General features: G+C 49.9%; 1 protein-coding gene across 2 annotated transcripts in view; it reads left to right on the top strand.

The window, feature by feature from the left end:
* PLAUR (plasminogen activator, urokinase receptor) overlaps nt 1-13,460 on the top strand; it is a 50,429-nt gene that overhangs the window by 34,306 nt on the left and 2,663 nt on the right. For both annotated transcript variants that reach the window (XM_015408494.1, XM_015408495.1), the window contains 4 exons: nt 2,238-2,384; nt 5,675-5,812; nt 8,437-8,613; nt 11,996-12,127. In XM_015408494.1, coding sequence (XP_015263980.1) covers nt 2,238-2,384; nt 5,675-5,812; nt 8,437-8,613; nt 11,996-12,127 — 594 coding nt within the window. The remainder of the gene's footprint in view (nt 1-2,237; nt 2,385-5,674; nt 5,813-8,436; nt 8,614-11,995; nt 12,128-13,460) is intronic.

The following is a 13,460-nucleotide window of genomic DNA, read 5'->3' as shown; positions in this document are numbered from 1 at the left end:
CAGGGAAGGGGGGGGGCTCTGGAAGGGTTTCCCTGCCTGTCCGCCTCGGCAGGCGAGCGGGGAAAGGTGGTGAGGGGGCCTCCAGAGGCCTTTTCCTGTCCAGGGAGTCCTGTCCCTGTGCTTACCATGACAAAGTGTGTGCGGGGGTGTCTAATCCACCCTTCCCTTCCCCCCGGCTCCATTGCAGAGTGAGCCCGGAGACACTGGCTGCGAGTTTTGCAGGCAGCCATCCCAGGCAGCGCCTTCTGAGAAGCAGTTCATGTGGACAACTCATTTTGGCACGCATAGAATGTTGCCACTCCAAATTGCTTTTATATATAAGGAGAGATGTTAACTGTGCTCAGTGGCTGTGGAACCCCACCAGAACAAGAGTGTCGGACTAGTACCTGGAAGACCCTGGTTCAAATCTCCCCATGTGCCATGTAAACTTGCTGTGTGACCTTGGGCCAGTCACGCTTTCTCAGCCTAAGCAGCATTGGGACTCCATTGGGGAAAGAAGGTGGGACATAAATGAGTTAAATAAATAAGCTTAAAAGGCAATTTGATGATGATGAAGAAGAAGAGATTGGATTTATACCTCTCCCATCATTACTGGAAGGAGCCTCGGAGCGGCTTACAGTCTCCTTTCCCTTCCCCTCCCCACAACAGACACTCTGTGAGGTAGGTGGGGCTGAGAGATCTTTGAGAATTGCTCTGAGAGAACGGCTCTGAGAGAACTCGTGACTGACCCAAGGTCACACCCACAGTTACATGTGGAGCAATGAAGAATCAAACCCCATTCTCCCAGATTAGAGTCCACTCTCCTAACCACTACACCAAACTGGCTGTCAAAGTGAGAGAAGAAAAGAAACTGCAAATTTATGTATTTTAAACTTTTATCTCCCAAGATTCAGGGCAGCTGTCACTGCAACACCAGGTTGCAGCAAGGACAGAAACATAACACTTAATAGGATTCTTTTAAAAATGCACAGGTTGTAGGGTTCCCAGCTCTGGGTAGGGAAATTCCTGGAGATTTGGGGGTGGAGCCTGGGGGAGCATAGGGGGTTTTTTTGGGGGGAGAGCTCACTGGGGATGTGATTGCACCCTCCAAAGCTGCCAGTTGGTTTCTGCAGGGGAAGTTCTGTGTGTAGTCTGGAGATCAGTTGAAGACCAGACCCCACCTGGAGACCGGCCACCCTAAAGCACACAGGATTTTCAAAGCGCACAGATTACAGATTTAAAAGCGCACTGAAATGCAAAACGCACGGAGTTGAAATCATACAATTCTAGCCCGTCATTCCAAAGGACTGGACCTGACACTACTATACCTGTGCTGCCCCAGCCAGCGTTTTAAACTGTAGTTAAGTAGAACTGCCATATATCTTTAAGAGCAGTGGTCCCTGGGAATTGAAGTCTTTAGTTAGACATCCCACAGCATCCGGCACACAGATGCGCAAGGATTAGGGTTGCCAAATGTGGCCGGGGGGGGGCAGGGAATCCCCCGCTTTGGCGGACCGATTTTCGGTGCGCCAAAATCGGGCCCGGGGAAACCCCACCCCCACGTGCACATCACCCGGATGTGACGACGCATGCTGGGGGTGGGGCCACAGCCATTTGAGGGGAAAACTCTATGTTTTCCCCTCAAATGGCTTTGGCCCCGCCCCCAGCATGCGATGTCACATCCGGGTGATGTAGCTATGGCGCGCGCACGCACCAGGAGATTGCCGGGAGTCCCCCGCCGAGGGGGCAGGTAAGATTTGGCAATCCTAGCGAGGATTCGAGTTTTACAGCTCTCTTCCCATGGCCTTTGTTCTCTTTAAATGGCAAGGAGGTGGGAACGCGCAATCCTTTTCACCATGAGCCAGTGAACTGAATTAGATCACAAAAGACGTGAACTCCACCAGTTATTCAGCCTGATTGATTGTAAGGAAATCTTCTGATTGCATGTGCAGCATAATAAAAAATGATTTAATTCTACTTTCACTCTGGCCGTGCGTTGAATCACGTCCAGAAGGCGCTGTTGACTTCTGACTCAGCATTAGACGGAACAATACCTATATGTTTAATCTCCACCCCCCAAACTTGGACATTTCAAGGGGCAGAATTTCCAGTGGACAACCTCGGACGGCAAAGGAATCTGGCTGAATGCGTCGCTTTGTGGCTGGCATATGGGGCTTTATGGGGGGGGGAATGGCTCTTTTATTGTGCAAACAGCTGGCCCTTTGCTTTCCTAATCCCATCTGTCTTGGTCTCCCCAGACCTGGAATTGGCAGAATATGTGATGAAAGGCTGTTCAGGGGAAGGCGTGGCCAACCACACGGCCAACGTGTACTCGGAAGACGAACGGGAGGTACACAAGGCATACTACTGTGACTCGGACCTTTGCAACACACACTTCACAGACAGTAAGGCGGCCGGCTCAGGATGCATCTCCTTTCTGATGGAGTGTTTTGGGAGGGGCAGGAGTATGAAGAGCTTGGTTCCAGGGGTCTGAGCCTGCCAACAAGACTGGAGGCACAGAATTATGGTTGCCAGACCCCCGTTGGGGCAGGGTTTCCCCCGATTTCAGGAGCTCCAACCTGCCACCGGCCAGGTGGCCAATGGGGGAAACCCCACTGCCAAACAGCCCCCTCCCACATTGACGTCAGTGTGATGACATAATCCGGAAGTGATGTCATCGCGCCGGGCATGTTGCATGTCGACACTCTAGCATTTTGGCCAAATCTCTATGGTAACCATAGAGTTTTTGGCCAAAGTGCTAGAGCATCAACATGCTTGGCGTGATGATGTCACTTCCGGGCGACATCGTTGTGGTGCGAGCACTTCACGTGCATGCCAGAAGATCCAGGCACGAACCCAGGAGCCCCCCAACTGAAAGGCTGGTAAGGCCTGGCAACCATGCACAGAATGTGGCATATAGCATGGAGAACAAGGACAAAAAAGGGGAAAGGGGAAAAAAACTGAACCTAAAACTTAGAATCCAGAACCTGACAAAGGTTAGTCAAATGCAAGAAAGGGGGCCAATATTAAAAACTTAATGAGGAAATATATAAAAAATACACGTATTTTTTATCACAGATTTTAAAATTATATAAGGACCCAATCACACATTATGTATAAATAACTAAGGATAAAACAAGAAGAGCTGATAAATCTAGGGTTGCCAAGTCCTTACCTGTCCTGGAGCAGGGGAGTCCAGGCTTGCTCTGGGAGTCTTTGCATGCGCACAAAGCGCACGCACGCCGCAGGCACGTCACAGGGAAGTGACGTAAGCACATTGGGGACGTTGGGGGCGGGGCCACCATCATCCGAGGGAAAACCATAGAGTTTTCTCTCGGATGATTGTGGCCTCGCCCCCAACGTCCCCGACGTGCTTATGTCACCTCCCTGTGATGTGCTTTGGGAGTGGAGTTCCCCCCGGGGCCCGATCCGGCGGCGCGGGGAATGGGCCTCCCGGGCAGGGGTTTCCCCACCCCCCGGGGGGACTTGGCAGCCCTAGATAAATCTGACCTGACGCTTGAGGACAATTTGGCTCTACAACCATAGGAAGGCGATTCCTGACCAGAATTTATACGATTGTACTATATTTGTATAATAGCCAATATGTTCCTCACTATTGACCTCTGAGGAAGGCCTATGTAGGCCGAAACGCGTCAGGTCAGATTTATCAGCCCTTGTGTTTTATCGTTAGTTATTTATGCAAAACGTGTGATTGGGCCCTTATATAATTTTAAAATTTGTGATTAATAAATACATGTATTTTTTACATATTTCCTTCATTAAGTTTTTAATATTGGCCCCCTTTCTTGCATTTGACTAACCTTTGTCAGGTTCTGGATATAGTATGGAGAAGCCAGCTCCCTGAGAATCTTGGCTTTCAAGTTTCTAGTCCTCATGGCTGCTATGATATGTTTGGAAGTGTGTGGGCAGCTCCTACTGCAACCTGAGAAGCCAGAGAGGTGAGATTTTGAGGCTTGGGGGTGGGGGGGGTGAGGCGTCAGTGTCCTCGTCTCCTGCTGCGATGACAAAACCCAAACAAATTATGCAAAGTAGCAAAGCAATCTGGAATAAATTATGCAAAATATGACAGGAGCATGGCATCCAGGGGCGTTTGCAGGTTCTGGCCGATCAGGGAGCCAAGAAGCCAGCACAACCAGGGAGTCAACTCCCAGCACAAGCCCTGCTTCCCTAGACTTCCAGGCAGTGGCAGGACTGTGGGGATACTCAAAGTACAATGTGGCCAAAGACTACAGTTCAGCCAGCAATGGTGAAGCGTAGGTGGCTAGAATCCAGAACCTAAAAAGTTCAGCCAGCAATGGTGAAGCGTAGGTGACTAGAATCCAGAACCTAAAAAGTTCAGCCAGCAATGGTGAAGCGTAGGTTGCTAGAATCTAGAACCTGAAAAGTTCAGCCAGCGATGGTGAAGGTAGGTTGCTAGAATCGAGAAACTAAAAAGTTCAGCCAGCAAAGGGGAAGCGTAGGTTGCTAGAATCTAGAACCTGAAAAGTTCAGCCAGCAATGGTGAAGCGTAGGTGGCTAGAATCCAGAACCTAAAAAGTTCAGCCAGCAATGGTGAAGCTTAGGTTGCTAGAATCCAGAACCTAAAAAGTTCAGCCAGCAATGGTGAAGCGTAGGTTGCTAGAATCTAGAACCTAAAAAGTTCAGCCAGCAATGGTGAAGCGTAGGTTGCTAGAATCTAGAACCTGAAAAGTTCAGCCAGCGATGGTGAAGGGTAGGTGAGTCAGATGTGCGTGTATGTGTGTTGTTTTATGGCTTAGACCGGAAAGTACAGCTTCTGATTTGGAAGACTGCAGTCGTATAGGAGGCCACGGTGGCTCAGAGGTTAAGGCGCTGAGTTGCAGACCGGAAGATCGGTAGCTCCGCAGTTCGAGACCCAAGTGCCGCATGACGGAACCTAAAAAGTTCAGCCAGCAATGGTGAAGCGTTGGTTGCTAGAATCCAGAACCTAAAAAGTTCAGCCAGAAATGGTGAAGTGTAGGTTGCTAGAATCTAGAACCTAAAAGGGTAAGTCAAGTGGAATAGGGGGCCAACAATAAATATGTATAGTATATAAAAAGATACATGTATTTATTAACGAAGAATTTAAAAACGTATAAGGGCCCAATCATACCTCATGTAAATATACCAGAATCTAACACACGAGGGCTAATGGACTTGACCCGAAGCGTAGATGGCTGACATGTGGACAGATGGTCCTGTGATTCCACTCTGGGGGGTGATCTTTTGTTCTAGGGTCTTAGGCAGCGGTGGCATGCACACCCTACCAAATCTGTAGGATCCCTTGCATCTGCTGCACATAGACCAGTTTTCAGCGGCTATGGCTGCAGTGTTCCCACGGGGGAGAAACGTTCTGTCACCTCCTGGATCTTAACCACGTGGCACCAAGTGCCGGGCCCCACTGGGTATTGATTTGTACTGGCGCTGAGTGGGACAGAGGGCTGGATCCTTGGAAACGGGATGGATTTTGTTGGGTGTTGAAATACAGCAGAGCCAGGCCGACAGGCAAGGTCCCAGGGGGCTCTTCTCATTCACGGCAGCAACATCTGCAACATTCCCGCAGGAGGGTGGGATGAGGGGTTGACCTGCAGTTAGGTGGGGTGGCTTCTTCACCAAAGCCCAAAGCCTCATGGTCCCTGCTGGCTTCAAACGCCTCCCTCCTCCTCTGTCTTCCCAGCACCCGTCGGCAGTCCCCCGGTGGCCAACGGCATGGAGTGTTACAGCTGCTATGACCGTGGCACAGGGGAGTGTGCCCAGGAGAATGCCACCCGGGTCCCTTGCGTGGGCGACATGAACCAATGCATGGATTTTTCAGGTAAAATTGGACTGGGGCCTCTCTGCAACAACCCAAGAAGCGGCATGGGGAGAAAGCCTGGCAGAGAGAACGGGCACGGGGGAAACTCATGTTCAGGGCTTTTTTTGGTAGAAAACCCCCAGCAGAAACTCATTAGCATATTAGGCCACACCTCTGACAGCAGCTCATTAGCATATTAGGCCACACCCCCATGTTACCAGAAGTGTGGTCATCCAGCCACACCCACCTTTTGCTTGTTATTCTGTTTACCTTGTTTGTTGTCAAAACCCAGGGCCTTTTTTTGTAGCAGGAACTCCTTTGCATGTTAGGCCACACACCCCTAATGTAGCCAATCCTAATGAGTTTCTGCTGTTGGGTTTCTGCTATTATGCTAATGAGTAGCCATATTATGCTAATGAGTTCCTGCTGGGCGTGGCCAACTCGGGAGCCAGCCGGAACTCCGTTCCTGTGCGTTCCTGCCCAAAAATAGCCCTGCTCATGTTAATCCCAAGGGTGCTTTGGCATTGGCCTTTCTTCGGAGATCGACTTGAGCTTGGATGCTGCTGCTCATCCCTGCCTCTGAAATCCAGAGCACTCTGTTGGCAGATGGGATCCCTGTGCTATTTAGAGAATGGCCATGTAATGACGGGGTGGACGTCTCCCCGGGTTCTGACCGGGCTAAAGGAATGGGCCACATATTCGGAGGAGCAGCTAGATTTGAATCTGGTAGCACCTTGGAGACAGACAAGATTTTTAGAGTACGAGCTTTTGAGAGTCTCAGGCCGATTCTGCATGCATCTGTTTCCTCACAGTTGTTCCACAGCCACGTCGGGAGGTTAATCTCCCTCTGCACTGCATGCCGCTTTCACGTTCTTTGTTCATTGGGCTTTATGGTACCTTCTGCATAGATTCATGGCTGCTCAAGGGTGACTTTGTAGTCAGTACGGTGTGGCCCCGGGGTATCTGAATGTGGTTCTGAGTGGCACCTTTTCCTTCCTCTGCTTCCAATTCAAATGGAACAATATGCAGACAACTTGACATGACTTCATTGATCTCCATCAGTTCCCCCACCCCTGTTTCCCTCTCTGGATTTATCGCTTCGCCATGAATTACATGGCTCAGGCAGCTAATGACCGCTGAGGAAAGTACCGACACAGGAAAATCTGCATAGCAAAGCAGGAGCGAGCGTTGGAAACAAAATAGATGGCAAGCTGACACTAGACAAAGCAGAAACCAGGATCTGAGGCAATGCAATGAAAACAGATAATCCGAAGCGAGAGGGAACCAGGTTGAGTGCTGATAAAATGTGGAATCCCAAATGCAGAATGGACCTCAATTCCCTTTGTCAGATACTTTTGAGTCTTGAAAACTCATACTCTGAAAATCTTGTTGGTCTCCCAGGTGCTACTTGAGCCAAATCCAGCTGTTCTACTACAAACCAAAACAGCTGCCTTCTAAAATCCATCTATAAAGGGGCTAGATGTGCTGTGTACATTCAAGGATACTAACGGGGGGGGGAGATTTATTTGGTGGGGAGGGTTCTTCAAGGGGGGAGTGACAGGCTCAAAGGTATGCTGATTTGGGATTAGGTGCTGGTGATGGAGCCTTTGGCAAGGGTTGGCTGAGCTGCTATGATGTCACAGAGGCATCTGGGTCTAGCAGAATGGTCTCAGGCTGCCATTGGCTGAGCTGCTGGGATGTCACAGGGGCAATGGGGGACCTAGCAGAAGGTCTCTGGCTACCATTGGCTGAGCTGCTGGGATGTCACAGAGGCATTTGGCTCTAGCAGAATGGTCTCAGGCTGCCATTGGCTGAGCTGCCTCGAAGTCACAGACACGTGCAGGTCCTGTTCTGATCATAGAGCGAGGAGGAAAGACAGAAGGAGCAGAGGCCTAGGAGATGCAGTGGATGAAGAAAGAATCAGGCTGGCTAAGAACAGGGAGTTGTAAGAAGGTGTCGCCCAGAGGAACAAGGGGGGAAAGTTTGGTGGGAAGGAGAGGGAAAAGAAATGGGAGAGACTGTGGGTGAAAAGGAGAGACGTACCCATGGCTGAGAGCTACAGAGAGAATGAATGTTGATAGGGGAGGTGTTAGCTGGCGAATGGAATGTCCAGCTCGTAAGCCCGTAAGCCTGATAAAAAGACCTCTTCGGCATTAAGAAGCCTGTAATGGGCCAATCCGGCCAGGCGGTGGCAGTGCGGCGCTACGATTCAAAGCAGCCCAGGAAGAACCAACGTCATCAGGCCAAGCCGAAAAGTGAATGCCTCCGGAACACGTCTGAAGCCTACAGCTGAACAAAAATCCCCGTAGGCTGCAAAATGTGTGCGATTTAATTTATTTTAATTTATCTCCCTTACCCCTATGAAATTGTTAGTCCATTGTGTGAAATCGTGTAACTGTAAATCGCTCAGAGCCAGCAGCTCTGCCGGATTGAACGATCAATAAATCGAAAGGTATCATCATCATCATCATCATCATCATCATCATCATCATCATCATCATCATCATCATCATCATCATCATCATCATCATCATCATCATCATCATCATCATCATCATATTAGGCAACAATTTGAAGAAATCGGCCAGTTTAGCCACTACTGGTTACTAGATCCGCGTTTTGATATATTCTGTGTCTCTCCCTAGTGATCAACGGCGCTCAGAAAATAACCTACCGAACGTGTGCCCTGGAGACGCTGTGCCGCCGGCAATACGTGGTCCCCGAGCTCTCCGGCAGGGTGGAGATCAGCTGCTGCTCCACCCCTTTGTGTAACGACGGCCGGCCCGGCCTCAAGGGTATCTGCAGCCACTTTTCGGAACAAGGTAATTCCTCATCCCCTGGACGCGGGCGCCACTCTGTAAGGAAATTGCTGTTTTAAAGATGGGATGTGGCAAGGATGAAAAGATGTGGTGGAAGGAGGAGGGGTAGAATGAGAGGTCATTTCGTAGAAAAAGAGGTGGAGGGGCTCATTAGCATAACTCATTAGCATAACTTATTTGCATATGTCACGCCTCCTGACATCACCGGAAGTGTGTCAGAAGGCAACACCCACTGCTCAGGCTCCACAGGACTGTTTTGGATTGCTAGCTATTGGGGGGGGGGGGGGAAGGTGCAGCTCTGCCCTCACAGAGGAGGGAGAGCTTGTACCTGAATAAAACTTGGCCTTAAAGGTGCCACTGGACTGTTTTGGGCCAGGGGGCTGGGAGGGGGGGGGCTCTGCAGCTTACTTGGCTGCTTCTTGCTCTGACTGAGGGCTGCTGGGAGCAGGAGGTGGGGCTTGTTGCATGTGCCCCCCCCGGTCTCTTTACTGCTGGGGCTCCGCTCCTGTGCGCTCCAGCAGGAAATGACCCCTGGGTAGAATAACGAGTCTGGGGTAGAAGTTAGAACGCTGGCCTAAGGCTGGGGAGACCTGCCTTTAGGGTTGCCAGTTCTGGGTTGGGAAATACCAGGCGATTTGGGGGGAGAAGCCAGAGGAGGGCGGGGTTTGGGGAGGGGAGGGACCTCAGCACTATACAGTGCCACAGAGCCCACCCTCCAAAGCAGCCATTTTCTCCAGGGGAACTGATCTCTGTTGTCTGGAGATCAGTTGTCATAGCTGAAGATCTCCAGGCCCGACCTGGAGGCTGGCAACCCTACCTGCCTTCCAATCTGCACTCAGCCACACGGCTTTAGTTGGTGCCCTGAGGCCAATGGTTTTCTCCCAGAGGGCTGTGGGGCACCCAAGAACCATGGCTCAGTGGTAGAGCCTTTGCTTGGCACGCAGAAGGTTCTAGGTTCGATTCCTGGCTCCTCCAGGTGAAAGGTCTGGTGTTAGGTGATATGAAAGACCTCTACCAGAGACCCTGGAGAGCCATGGCTCGTCTCAGTAGACAAGACAGATCTCGATGGACTAAAGTTCTGATTCAGCGTCAGGGAGTTTCACTGCAAAACAGCCGTCTAAATATATATCTTCATTATACATCACTGCTGTTTTCTTCATGGTTTGCGTCCTTCCTGTGATCTCTCTGTTGTTTTTACGACCTCTGAGTAGGGCCTGTAGATCTCCTGGAATTACATCTGATCTCTGGGCTACAGAGATTAGTCCCCCGGAGGACATGGCTCCTTTAGACAGTAGCTTCTATGGCTTTTGTACCCCTCTGAGGTATCTCTGATAGCATACCGGATTCGCTTCAAAGTGCTGGTTCTTACCTTTAAAGCCCTATATGGGAGAGTTTAAAAGCAGAACAGCTTCAATGCAAAAGCTGTTCTGGCGATTCATGTTGATCTGTTTGGAGTTGAGTTACGAGTTGCTGAATAAAGCTGATCTTTTGCTGAAAACACTCTCTGACTCTTTGTTAAGTAGCCGACTTAACAGTGCCCCTGTGCTCCTCTCTGGTGGAACGAGCTCCCAGCAGAGATCAGGGCCCTTCGGGACCATATGCAGTTCCCGCAGGGCCTGCAAGACGGAGCTCTTCCGCCAGGTGTTTGAGTAGGAGCCGCCACTACTGTATCATCACCAATGTTCCCTCTAAACTGTGGAGTCTTGTGAGCAAAAATTCTACTTTGTGAGCTCCTGGCATTAAAGTTATGAGTGACTGATTTGGCTACTGCATAAATCAGTTTGCTCTGGAGCCCTCCTTCCTGATCTAAGACAAAAATGTGTGAGCCAGAGGCTAAAAAACTGTGAGCTAGCTCACACTCACTCAGCTTAGAGGGAACATTGACCATCACTAGCGTCACGCGGAACTGACGGCATGGAGTGGGTATACCAGTGTTCAGATGTCATCTTTATGGAAGATCATATGGAACATCTAGAGCACTTAATAAAAATGTTGTTATACTGTAATAATGATTTTAAATGGTTTTAATGTGTTTTATGTGTTGGTTTATGCCTGACTGTGAGCCGCCCAGAGCCCGCATTGCGGGGAGGGCGAGCTATAAATTGAATTTATAAATAAATTTTAAAAAACAAAGAAATACATAAATCTCCCCCGGTTTCACCCCCAACTCTCCAGGAATCTCCCAGCCTGGACTTGGCAGCCCTAAAACCCTCTGATACCCACCCACCTTTGCAGATGTCCCGTAGGCATTTAGGACAAGGGATTCCCAGCTGAGTTCTGCAGTTTTCCAGAAAGCGTTCCAGAGTCCCTCCACTGAGGAGATGGGTAATGGCGAGCAGTCCCCACTGAGATCACTGAGTTTGTGCCAGGTTCATACAGGCTGACAGCGAAGCCCATGAGAGTGGCATGTACGCCCTGTGCCTGTGGTGTATTCAATCTGACCAATGTATGTATGTGAACTCTGTCATTGAAACACCATGTGAAGCTTTCATCCTGGGCTAGGATCCTAATCCCTCACTTATAATTGGTAGCCCGGGAAGAACCGGCCAATCACCAACAGCCAGTTCCAAGAGCGGGAACTATTGTGATTGGACCTTATCCCTGCAACCTCATAGGTTGATATTGTATAATAGGGCGTGGCTACATTAGCCGGGAGAGTTTAAAAGCAGAACAGCTTCAATGCAAAAGCTGTTCTGGCGATTCATGTTGATCTGTTTGGAGTTGAGTTACGAGTTGCTGAATAAAGCTGATCTTTTGCTGAAAACACTCTCTGACTCTTTGTTAAGTAGCCGACTTAACAGTGCCCCTGTGCTCCTCTCTGGTGGAACGAGCTCCCAGCAGAGATCAGGGCCCTTCGGGACCATATGCAGTTCCTGCAGGGCCTGCAAGATGGAGCTCTTCCACCAGGCCTTCGATTAGGAGCCGCCCCCCCAACAGCTGGACTGGCAGAGAGCCCTGTCCCCTGGAGTCATCAGAAACAGCCTGCGCTAGCTGCACAAAAGCTAGATCCATGGGCCAACCGCTAGGATAAATCTCTGAAGGTTGGCCGCCATCATCTAATAATTTAATAATATTAATCTATCAGTATTATTTAATGTTTGGCACCTTTTAATGTTGGGATGTTTTTTTTATGGTTTTAGGATTATTTAAATTGTTTACTTGTGTGTTTTTATCCTCTTATGTAAGCTGCCCTGAGCCGGTGTCGGCTGGGAGGGCGGGATACGAATCTGATAAATAAATAAAAATAAATAAATAATCCTTCGTGATGCTCCACAGTTCCTCAGCAGACAGGCCATTATGTAGATGGGTGTCCCTTTGTGCGGAACGGTTCAGAAACTGGTGCAGTGGGTGACGTGGATTTTATCCTCTGCTTCTCACTCCCCAGGAGTCAAGCGGAGACGTGAGAACGGGTTGGAATGCGCCAGCTGCTGCGATATGGGGCATGGCGAGTGTGCCTCAGGGAACTGGACTCGCGTCAAGTGTGTTGGGAACCAGGACGTGTGTGTGAATGTCACAGGTGAGTTGGTGCGATGTGGTTGGCGGAATTCAGGCTACTGGGCCGCTGCCCTTTGCTGGGGGAAGAAAGGGAAGCAAAATGGCAGGGTAGAGGCTGGAAAGAAGAGAGGCTCAGAGCTTTGACGCGCGTGACCCAAAAAACACCCTAGAGGGTTCTCTCATGCTATATTAGAGCCATGTGTGAATGATGGCAGCATATATATATATATATATATACACACACACACACCATGTCAAAGAACAAAACACATGAATATGGTAAACAAAGTCCGAGTCGTACATGCAGAGTTGCTCGACACAATCAGTATAGGCAGTTTGCAAGACTGCTCTGCTGTTCCAATAACGAAAAAAAATGGCAACAAGACGACTTGTGACCAATGCTCCCTCTAAGCTGTGGAGTCCTGTGAGCAAAAATTCTACTTTGTGAGCTACTGGCATGGAAGCTGTGAGTGAGCGATTTGGCGACTGCATAAATTAGTTTGCTCTGGAGCCCTCCTTCCTGTGCTAAGACAAAAATGTGTGAGCCGGAGGCTAAAAAACTGTGAGCTAGCTCACACTAACTCAGCTTAGAGGGAACACTGCTTGTGACTTCTCTACGCCAGTCAGTAATATTTTGATGGCAGTTGCACCACATATCTTTTCAGCAGACTAACGTGTCTCCTAAGTAAGGTCACGTTTCCGGTCTTCCAGAGTCAGAAATTCGCATTTTCATTACGGAGCTGCAACACTTATGATAAGGTCTCACCACTTCCCATACTCGAGGAGCAAACTGCTTCAAACTCAGGAAGGTTGTTTACAGAGGTCATTTCGGGGGGGGGGTCACGGGGGATCGCAGTTCCCCCAGGTGAAGTACGGGGTGTGTGGCACATGACGAAGCCCCGCCCCCTGCTTCCGGCCACCCCGCTTCCGGCCCTCATTCAGCCAGGAGGAGGCAGGAGAAGAGGGAGGGTAAGTTGCTTCCTCCCTGCCTCTCCCCACCCCTGCCTGCCTGGGGCCAGGGAGGGCCTTCGCGGGGCTTCCTTGCACTCCTGCTGGCCTTGCAGGTCCATCGCCGGGCCCCTCATGGGGCTCAGCAGTGGAGCTGCAAGGCTGGCGGCGGCGGCCGGGACCGTTGGGGGCGGGGTGTGTGGCCTTATGACACACTTCCGGTGATGTCAGGAGGTGTGGCCTTATGACACACTTCTGGTGATGTCAGGGGGTGTGGCATATGCTAATGAGTTATGCTAATGAGTTCCCCTAGCTCTTTTTCTACGAAATGACCCCTGGTTGTTTAAATGATCACTGTACGAGATATGACTTCATTCTATTGAAATATTATATAGCACTGAATCAAA

This window comes from Gekko japonicus, unplaced genomic scaffold, assembly GCF_001447785.1.
Source record: "Gekko japonicus isolate JY-2015 unplaced genomic scaffold, Gekko_japonicus_V1.1 scaffold1014, whole genome shotgun sequence".
Classification (NCBI taxonomy): Eukaryota; Metazoa; Chordata; class Lepidosauria; order Squamata; family Gekkonidae; genus Gekko; species Gekko japonicus.
The sequence above is the reverse complement of the archived record's forward strand: the minus strand, read 5'-3'. Positions and strand labels throughout refer to the sequence as shown.